At 65.3% G+C, this 9,947-nt stretch overlaps 2 protein-coding genes across 3 annotated transcripts; one reads left to right on the forward strand and one right to left on the reverse strand.

The window, feature by feature from the left end:
* Positions 1 to 128: 128 nt before the first annotated feature.
* Positions 129 to 3,916, forward strand: MAX (MYC associated factor X). 2 transcript variants are annotated; one of them, XM_037401812.1, is made up of 5 exons: positions 129 to 261; positions 456 to 482; positions 1,957 to 2,064; positions 2,717 to 2,846; positions 2,925 to 3,916. In XM_037401812.1, exons 1-5 carry the CDS (start codon positions 226 to 228, stop codon positions 3,110 to 3,112), a joined length of 489 nt encoding a protein of 162 aa, XP_037257709.1. In that variant the 5' UTR covers positions 129 to 225; the 3' UTR covers positions 3,113 to 3,916. The 2 variants fall into 2 exon arrangements, with proteins under 2 accessions (XP_037257709.1, XP_037257710.1); XM_037401813.1 differs by having other exon boundaries at positions 130 to 261; positions 2,723 to 2,846.
* A 157-nt stretch (positions 3,917 to 4,073) lies between these two features.
* Positions 4,074 to 9,309, reverse strand: LOC119154361 (protein farnesyltransferase subunit beta-like). The gene is made up of 12 exons (XM_037401790.1): positions 9,170 to 9,309; positions 7,202 to 7,266; positions 6,867 to 6,939; positions 6,535 to 6,626; positions 5,949 to 6,095; positions 5,784 to 5,867; positions 5,589 to 5,675; positions 5,370 to 5,499; positions 5,125 to 5,257; positions 4,713 to 4,824; positions 4,526 to 4,640; positions 4,074 to 4,441 (listed from the first exon to the last, which is right to left on the reverse strand). Exons 1-12 carry the CDS (start codon positions 9,248 to 9,250, stop codon positions 4,331 to 4,333), a joined length of 1,230 nt encoding a protein of 409 aa, XP_037257687.1. The 5' UTR covers positions 9,251 to 9,309; the 3' UTR covers positions 4,074 to 4,330.
* Between the last annotated feature and the right edge of the window lie 638 nt (positions 9,310 to 9,947).

A 9,947-nucleotide genomic window follows, 5' to 3' on the forward strand; every position in this document is an offset into this window, starting at 1 on the left:
GCTCCCGGCATGCACTGCGCTCCACCGCGGTGCACGCCAGGAGCTGTAGTCCCCAGACCGGGAGTTTTAATAGCCCCGCCTCCCCAGGCGGACTCCCGCACCCAGAGTGCCCCGCGGCGCGGCGGGGAGCGGGGGGGTGAGAGGTCACGTGTGGCGGCGGCGGCGCATGCGCGCTGCGCGCTGTTGTTGTGGCGGCGCGGCCCGCGGCTCACCCGGCCGGGAGCGATGAGCGACAACGATGACATCGAGGTGGAGAGCGACGTGAGTCGGGCCCCCACACCGGGACATCCTCCCCGCCGCTCCCCCCCGGTGCCCGCAGCGCCGGGGAAGGGGTAGCGGGGGGTAACTGTTGGTTTCTCTCTCTCCTTCCCCCCCACCGCGGCCCCGTTTCCCGCCCCCCCCCCCCCCCTTCCTCTTCCTCCTCTGCTTCCTCCTCGCTGGCCCGCGCCCCTCAGGAAGAGCAGCCGAGGTTTCAGTCCGCGGTATGTGGCTGCCGCCCCCGGGACCGGGAGCACGTGGGGGGGGGGGCGGGGGGCAAGTGCGCCTGCGCGGGGGGCGGGGGGGGCTGGGGGGGGAGGCACGTGTGCTTGGTGGCGTCCTGGGGGTGGGAGGGGGACGGCTGGGGGGCATGGGAGGTACACCTGTGGGAGTGGGGGTCTTCTGGGGGGGAAACCTGTGGGCCTGGGGAGCTTCTGGGGGGGACACCTGGCGGGCGCTGGGGGGGGGCAGCTGGGGGTCTTCGGGGGGACACACCTGTGGGGCCTTGGGGGCTTCTGGCAGGGGGGGCACCTGTGGAGCTGGGAGGTCTTCTGGGGGAGGGACTGCACTGGGGCAGGACTGCAGGTGTTGGGGGACACACACCTTTGGGGCTGGGGGGTGTTGGAGAGGGGGGTCACTTGCAGGGTCGGGGGTCTTCCGGAGGGGGACACCTGTGAGGTGGGGGGTCTTCATGGGGTGACACACCTGTGGGGTCGGGGGTCTTCTGAGGGTGGGGGGACAGAGGCCTGTGGGGCGGGGTTGGGGGACACACACCTGGGGGGCTGGGGGTCTTGGGGAAGGACATGGGTTTGGGGTGTTACATACAGGGCTTGTGTTTCTTGAGGGGTGCGTGTTTGGGGGGGGGTCTGTGGGGTGGGGGCTCTTCAGGAGAGAGGGATTGTGGAGCTGTGGCTTTTGGGGGCAGAGTGGGGGTGTCTGTCTTCGGGGGGGGGGTACATGTGGGCCTGGGGCTCTTTTGGGAGAGGAGACATGGGGGTTATGGCTTTTGGGGGCATCTGGGGAGCTGGCACTCCGGAGGGGCTGTCTCTGGGAGGGGGGGATGTGAGGGCAGATCTTGGGGGTATATGGGGGCGGGGGGGAGTATGACACATGGAGTGGTGCTTTTGGGGGGAAGCCATGGGGTTGTGTCAGCAGAGGTCAGATGGGGAGCCCATCTCGCAGGGGGTGCAGGACAGAGTGCTGTGAGCTGCTCTTGGCCCTTGAGGCTGTGCTAGGCCCCCCTGCTGCCCCAGCTCTGCCCCCCCAGTGGGGCGCATGGCTGCCCCAGCAGCAGGAAGCTGCCTGCGGGCTCCGACAGGGCCGGGAGAAACCGAAAGCAACGGGAGCCACCTCCTTCCCACGCCCTCAGCTGCCGCTGCGATGGGAGCAGGAGGCGTCGCGGCTGCTGCACCGCCCAGCCAAGGGGAGTCGGGGCTTCGGCCAAGCTCCTGCACCGGCTCCAAGCCCCTCATCCCAAGCTGCCAGCACGGGGTTTTGGGGTGAAAGTCAGCAGCCTGGCTCCTCCTGCCCTGGCTTCTCTGTCAGGCAAAGCGGGGCAGCTGCTGAAACGCAATGAGGCTTTTCACACTCACTCCTGGGACTCAGCAGGCTGTCCCGCAGCACCTGGGGAGAGGGGAGCAGGTCGTGGTTTCCCCCACAGTGCCACCCCCTCAGGCTCCCCTCTCCCTTCCTTCTCAGGCCGACAAACGGGCTCATCACAACGCGCTGGAGCGCAAGCGCAGGGACCACATCAAGGACAGCTTCCACAGCCTGCGGGACTCCGTCCCCTCCCTCCAAGGAGAGAAGGTGAGTTTATGGAGCGTGCTGGCAGCCTGGCCATGCGCCTGCCCGGGGTCCCGGCCCGCAGCACTGAGGCTGGACGGAGATTTCCACAACGGTGATGGGAAGCCACAGCAGCAAGGCTGAGCTGCGGTTCCTCACCCACGGGGCCTGCCAGCTGGCATTCCTGAGGGCAGGTCATGCACACACCCAGCCTTTGCTACCACCTGGGGTTTTCTGGGGAAGACAAAGGGGGCAAATCCACCCGGTGTGGCTGAATCTTCCTGGCACAGCCGTGGGGCGGCTCTGCCCACCGGGGGTAGCGGCACTTTCCTTGGCAGCTGCGCAGGCTGTGGTGGGGCTGTTGGTGCACAGCGGTGGCTTCTCATTCTGGGATGCTGCTGCAGGACGCGTTTTGGCTAGGGCCAGCTCGCGACCCAAGCTGAGCACCATCAGTGGTGTTCAGAAGTGACCCTTCCCAGTGGTAGCAAGGATCTGCCCTGCCATGGGGGTCCCCGGTGGGGACAAGAGCTGGGCTTTGGATCACCTGGTGACATAGGCATGTCAGAATAACGGCAAAATCCTTTCTGCTGCGCTGTGGGTGGGACAGGGCAGCTGAAATCCCACTGGTTCCCCCAGGGCTAGGACTTTATCTTGCCTCTGTCTTTTCCCACTATTGCAACAGGCATCCCGGGCCCAAATCCTGGACAAAGCCACAGAGTACATCCAGTACATGCGCCGGAAAAACCACACGCACCAGCAGGACATCGATGACCTCAAGCGGCAGAACGCTCTCCTGGAGCAGCAAGGTGAGCAGGGGTTCTGCAGGAGCCAGGGGTGGGGACAGATGGGCATGCTGGAGGTGACGTGGTGGCCCTGCCTTGCAGTGCGTGCACTGGAGAAGGCCCGGTCAAGTGCCCAGCTGCAGGCCAACTACCCCTCGACAGACAACAGCCTCTACACCAACCCCAAGGGCAGCACCATCTCCGCCTTCGATGGCGGTTCCGACTCCAGCTCCGATTCGGAGCCCGACGAGCCACAGAGCAGGAAGAAGCTGCGCATGGAGGCCAGTTAGGCCCCCCCACAGCCCCCTGCTGCTGTCGGCTGCCCGCCCGCCGGCTGCGTAAGGACTCTCTCCCTTCTCTCGTAGAGGCTCTCGGACTGCAGCTTCCCAGCCTTCCCCGGCCCTTTCCCCACTCCAACCACCGCAGCCCTGGGGGGAGCCGGCCAGGCAGGGCCTCGCAGCGCCCACCCAACAGACATGGGGGGGATCTGGGGGCCGTGAGATGTCCCCAGTGCCCTCCCACACCTAGCAAGCTCCTCTGTCCTCTCCCTTCTGATTTTATATGAGCATTTCTATTTATACCTGGGGACCACAGCAGTCCAGAGCTGAAGGGTGAGGCTGCGCAGGAGCCAGGCAGCCCCCCCAAAAAGGCCAGGCCCCACAGGGGAGCTGTGCCTGCCCCCTCCCCTCCACCCCCTCGGCAAGCGCTGGGGGTCTCGCTATTTATTTTCTGCGTGTGCAATTCCACCTGCCCCCAGCACCTGCGAGAGCCGGGGGGCCAGTGCCCACACCCCTCTCTTCACAGCACGGAGCCGGGGGGCTGGGCTGGTGGTCTGCGTGTGCGTCCTGCCCCCTCCTCTTTCCCTCCCTCACCCCCCATGCCTCCCTCGGCCCCTTCCCACCTCCGTGGCATTTTCTGAACTCTAGTGTCCCGTCCCTGCCCCGTAGGTGACCCTGTCCCCCTTTTGATGCCATTCATTCCATGGATCTAAGGTATGTTGTACATACTGCCCAGAGTTGTCTTGCAAGTTAAGGCTTCCCTTTACTATAAGACTATAAATAATAAAAAAAACAACCAAACTTATTTTTATCCTTCCCCATGGTAGCCGCGTGTTCTTGGGGCAGGAGGGGAGGTGGCACCAGGGCTGGAAGCAGCCCGAGCTCAGTGTCACCTCCTGTCCTGTCTCCCCAGGGCCACCATGGGTGACAGGCAGTGGCAGCTATGTGCCCTTCCCGCGCACAGGAGACGGCAGGTGTCTGTTCCGCTTTATTGATGCCAAAAGCTCTGCCACGTCCCGTGTCCCCCTCAGCCAGCTCCGCTTCTGCCAGGAGGGCAGCAAGGCACCCAGCATGACGGCAGAAGGAGCTGGTGGCTACGGGGCAGGCCGGTTTTTGGTATTGCTAGCACCCTGAGGACCTCGCTCTGCCCGTCTGCGTCGAGACGCTGCAGCAGCTCCCCACCGGCCTGGGGCAGGGCTGCTCTGCACAGTCTGGGGCCAGCGGGACCCCCTAGTCAGCAGCAGCTGCCGGCTGCAGGCTGGGCACTGGCTGCCGCAAGAAGTGCGTCACTGCTCTTGCCACCTTCTCCGGGATGATGTTGTAGACAGGGTGCGTGGGCTGCTGTGAGAGGGAGAGAGGGAGGAGGTTAACACTGCTTCTGGTGGCGTAGAGGCCGGGCAGCTGACAGTGATGCCTGGCACCTACCAGGCGGTTCTCGGGGCCGCCCAGGACCACCTCCTGGTGGAGCTCGCCGCTGCCAAAGTGCTGGGCGATGGCCAGCCCACTCAGGCAGTAGCAAGTGTGGTAGAAATCCCGGGACCTGGTGAGGCAGATATTGGGGTGCTGAGCAGGGTGCCAGGGCCCCAGGCAGCCCCCCCAGCCTGGTACTCACTTGCCCGGCTTGTCGAGCAGCCCACCGGCTGGGCACTGGCAGCACAGGAGGATGTACTCCTGCAGCGCTAACTGGTCAAACATCCAGCGGGTCATGCTGAGTGCCGTGTCGCCTGCAGGAGGAAGCTGATGACATCGCTGGGGGGACCCCAGGAAGGCGGCAAATCCCCACCTGGGTCTTCCCGCACACCCCGGGGAACAATCAAGGCGCTGGCCCAGCAGTCAAGCCTTGGTGCCAAAAAGCCCGTGGGGAGGCATGAATTTCCCCATGATTCAGCAGCCCCCTCCAAAGACCAGGGACACGGGAACACCCAAGTAGCTGTGCTTCGTTCCCTCAGTAAACGCCTTCAGCCACCCCTGGAGATGCCGTTTTGGGGGCGGAGGAGGCTGGGAGCTCCCCGTGGCAGACTCACCCCTGGCGTGGAGGGCACGGTGGAGCAGGGGCAGGAGGCCGGCTTGCCAGAAGGAGTAGCAGCCATCCACCAGCTTGTTGCAGCGGCCCTGGAAGCCGCCCTCGAAGTTCATCTGCCGGCTGGTAACCCAGCGCTGTGTGGGACGGGCGAGAGTGGGTGCCAGTGCAAGGACAGGGACCCCCCCACGGGTCCCACTGAGCAGCTGAGAACCCCTGGCGTCCCAGCAAGAGTGCAGGGTGACTCACCAGCAAGCTCCGGAGGTTCAGCAGATGTTCCTTCTTCAGGATGACCAAGGCTGCCATGCCGCAGAAGGTATACCCGCCGTGGGCCTCCATGCCCGGCACCCCACCAATGCCACCCTCCCAGTTCTGGCACCTGCACGGGCAGCAGGGTCAGGATGGCACAGGCGTGAGGGACCATTCCCCGTCCTCACCCCGTCCCTGGCTACGCTGGCTCTCACTCACCTCACTATCCACTCGGCTGTCCCGGCAAAGAGCTCAGGTGTGAGGATGTTGGTCAGCGAGGCCACGGAGGCAGCGCAGTAGGCGCTCCTGCAGGACAGGGGTGCTCAGGACCACGGCACTGCCCCCCTGCCGCAGCACCCAGCCAGCTGGAAGCACAGCAGAGCCATCCCCTTCCTCCCCACAGTGCTCACCCACCTGACGTCCACCTCGCCGCCGATATGCATGAGGAAGGAGCCATCTGGCTGCTTCAGCGAGTGCAGGTACTGCAGCAGCTTCTTCCTGCGAAAGCCAGCGGTCTGTGGGGGGGGCATGCATCCTGCCTCCCCCCACCAGACCCCAGCCCAGCACCACCGGCCCTACCTGTCAATGACATCGAATGCCTCCTCCGTGCCGATGATGCACAGTGCGTTGACGGCGGCGTAGGTAGGGGCAAGGTGTGGGTGCTGGCCAGGGCCACCCCCAAAGCCACCCTGGGGGCTCTGACAGCGGCTCAGGAACTGGCAGACGCTGCAGGGGGGCACGGGGAGGGTGAGGAAGGGGCTCAGCGCTCGCTGGCACCCAGTGGGAGGATACTTCCCACCCAGGTGAGGGGAACCTCCCCTTACACCCCCCCATCTACAGCAGGGGCTCCATGGCTCACAGCGGGGCAGGGGCCAGCCCAGCCCCGGTTCCTCCCCCCAAGGTCAAAGCCGGGGGTTATCTCTCTGTCCCCCATCTCCATCCGTCACGAGACACTGGAGCACGAGGCGCTGGCCGGAAGAATGGGCGGCATTGATGGCCGCAGAGGAGACAAAGCGCTCCTTTGCTCCTGCCAGCACGCGGGGACAGCAGGAGGTGGCACCTCCAGCATCACGCGGGTGGCCCACGGGGCCTCTGGCCACAGCCAGGTCCACAGTGGGGGTCCCCAGGCTGCCGCTGTGACCCACCCCATCGCAGCACCACTTACTCAGAGGCAACTGACTGGGGAATAGGCTCATCCAGCAGCTCCAAGCTGTGCAGGATCCAGTAGCAGAGCCAGGGACGGCTGGCATCCAGACACTGCGGGGACCAGAGGGGACAGTGAGGGTGGCCAGGGGGTGGCACAGGGCCTGGGGTGCAGGCAGAGCTCTCACAGGAGCAGGTACAGGCAGGGGAGCCCCAAAAGCATCACCATGGGGACATGTGCAACCCAAGGGCGCGTCGGGAGCCACTGCCCCAGGGCCAGCAAACCCAGGGCCCTGGGGCGAAGGGCTCGCCTCAGCCAAGGGGCAGAGCAGGAGCTGGTGGCACTGCAGGTACCTCATAGGCTTTGGTCAGCTGCCGGAGGCCTCTCTTCAGATAATGGCAGTGCTTCTCCCGCTGCAGGACGTACCTGTAAGACAGGCAGGGCTCAGCAGGCAGAGCACCAGCAGTCCAGCTGAGAGGGGGACACCAGCCCTGAGCTGATGCCACCATGACCCCCGGGCTCATGGCCAGCAGAAGGGGCAAGATCCCACCCAACACCTGCAGGAGCAGTTGGTCCCTTGCTGCAGGTCTCGGCAGCTGCCAGAGCCACTGGTTTGGGGGTGGGTTGGTTGTTTATCATTATCAAGAGTTTCTACAGCTGGTGGGAACCAGCTGCCAGAGGAACTTACTGTGAAGCATGATGGCTCATCTTGCAGGCATCAAAGACCTCCTGCACAATGTCTTCCACCTTGGTCTGCCACCAGCCGCAGTGCAGAGGGGAACAAAGACCATGGTGAGCTCTGGAAAATAGCTCTTCCCATCCCAAGCAGTCCTGCCGGAGCCCCCCTCAGCTCCTGCACCACCCCAGGGGTTTATCCAGCTCACAGCCACTCTCCGAGACAGCGGCACCATCTTGTTGCATTCCCCAGGAAAACCAAAGCGATCACAAGCGACTCAGTCCTGCCGGCCCGCGGAGCATCGTAGCTAAGCCGTTAGGAGCTTTGCACCTAGGATTAGCTCCATCCACTGCCGCTTTTCCAATGCAGCAGTTTTAAAGATGGGGTTTGCTTTGTCCTGGGACCCCCCTGCCACATACAACACCCTCCTCCCGCTAACGCCAGGACAGCATTGCCAGCTAACCGGGGACTTGCCACACTGTCCCCCTGTTTTAAAACTCGAACTCAGGACCCAGCACTGTCCCAGCCAGGGCAACCCTCCAGAAAACACCCTGGAGGGCAGGGGGGCAAGGATGGGGGGGCACAAGCAGCCCCGTTGTAGTGGGTTTGCATGGCAAGGTTTTGGGGAAGGGGGGGGCTGCCGGGGTGGCTTCTGCAAGAAGGTGCCAGAAGCTTCCCCTACATCTGATGGAGCCGATGTCAGCCAGCTCCCAGCTGGACCCATCAAGGCTAAGGCCAAGCCTATCGGCAGCAGCGGCACAGGGACAGCGCGGGAAGGAGCAGGGGGAGGAAAATAATCCGTGCCTGCGAGAGGAGCGAATGTGTGTGAGCCACAGCCCCGCAGGCATCAAGGGCAGGGCAGGAGGGGCTCCAGGCGCTGGAGCTGAGGTTCCCTGGCAGCCCATGGAGAGCCCCCAGCAAGGCAGGCTGTGCCCCCAGCCCAGGAAGCCCATGGGGGAGCAGATCCCCCACCCCCCCCACCCTGCCATAGCCCAGGGGGGACCCACGCTGGGGCAGGGGGTGCCCAGAGGAGGCTGTGACCCATGGGCAGCCTGTGCTGGGGCAGCATGTGAGGGGCTGCACCCGTGGGAAGGACCCCACGCCGGAGGGATTCATGGAGAGCTGTCTCCTGTGGGAAGGACCCCACGCCGGAGGGATTCATGGAGAGCTGTCTCCCGTGGGAAGGACCCGTACCGGAGCAGGGTGGAGCGTAGGAGGAAGGAGCAGCAACACCAACATGTACTGGACTGACCGTAACCCTCATTCCCCGTCCCCTGCCCCCTTGGGGGGACCAGGGAGAGAAATCAGGAATTGAGTTAAGCCCGGGAAGAAGGGAGGGTGGGGGAAGGTGTTTTTCTGATTTGAATGGTAATAAATGAAACTAATTTTCCCCAAGAAGAGTCTGTTTTGCCCGCGACTAATTGCAAAGTGAGCTCCCTGTCCTTATCTCGACCCCTGAGCCCTCCCTTGTATTCCCTCCCCGCTGCACGGCTGGGGGGCCGCGATGGAGCGGCTGGGTGGGCACAGGGTGTGCAGCCAGGGCCAGCCCTCCGCAGGCACCGCGTCCCGGGGGGCCAGAGGCTCACAGGGCCCCATGGATTGAGAAACCCAGAATTGCCCTCTGCCCCACAGGGCCCGTCCCAGTGCCCGGGGAGCTACCCCAGGGCTGTCTCGGGAGGGGGTCGGGCTGCCCGAGATGCTGCGGGGGGACACGAGTGATGTTCCCCGGGGGTGGCAGCCCCCGGCCCCCTGACACACGCGAGTGTGGGGCCAGCGGCTGCATGGGGGGAGCTGGGGCAGGGATCAGCCAGCAGCCTGGCACCTTCAGAGCCCAGCCCCACACAGCCCAGCCCCACACAACCTGGCACCCTCATACCCAGCCACAGCACCCCACAGCCCTGCCCCAGGGCACCCCAGGGCCCAGCCCCACACGGCCCGGCCCGCCCCCCCCCTCCCAGCACCCGGCCCGGCCCCCCGCACCTGTTCGGCGGAGGTGGGGGTCTGCAGCCCATCGTCCCGCAGCCGCCGCCGCCCGCCGGGGGGGGCCTCCGCTCCCGCCATGCTGCGGGCGGCTCGCGCCGGCGGGGGCAGCCGGACGACGGCGGCCGGGTGGGGACACGCGGTCACGCCCCTGGCTACGCCCCCCGTCACGCCCAGGCCACGCCTCCCGGCCTCGCCCTCCCACGCGCATGCGCGGCGCGTCGGGGCGCGAGGAGGGCGCTGCGTCACCGCGCCGTGACGTCATGGTGGGCTACCTGGCCGCGGCCTGGTCAGGGCCCTGCCCAGCGCTGCCTTATTGCGTCACTGCCGCGCGGCGTTGCGTCATCACGCCGCAGCGCTGCAGCCTCGTCCAGCAGCGTGGTGCTACATCTCGTAGTGTGGCACTGCGTGGTGGCACCGACATGGTGTTGCATCATCACGCTGCAGCGCTGCATCATGGCACTGCTGAGCAGTGTGGCGTCATCCCGCTGTGGCGCACACTGCCGCGTGGTGCTGCGTCATCACAGCGTGGTGCTGCGCAGTTGCACCGACCCGCTGTGTTGCATCATCGCACTGCAGCGCTGCATCATCATGCTGCTGTGCAGTGTGGCGTCATCCCGCTGTGGCGCTGCACCATTGCAATGCTGTGTGGTGTTGCATCATCTCAGCACAGCACTGCATGGTTGCACCGACACTGTGTTGCATCATCACGCTGCAGCACTGCATTGGCCCCCTGTGCTGCAGGGTGCACGGCAGCATGTGTGCTGCAGTGCTGCGC

Source organism: Falco rusticolus, chromosome 10, assembly GCF_015220075.1.
Source record: "Falco rusticolus isolate bFalRus1 chromosome 10, bFalRus1.pri, whole genome shotgun sequence".
NCBI classification, from domain to species: Eukaryota; Metazoa; Chordata; class Aves; order Falconiformes; family Falconidae; genus Falco; species Falco rusticolus.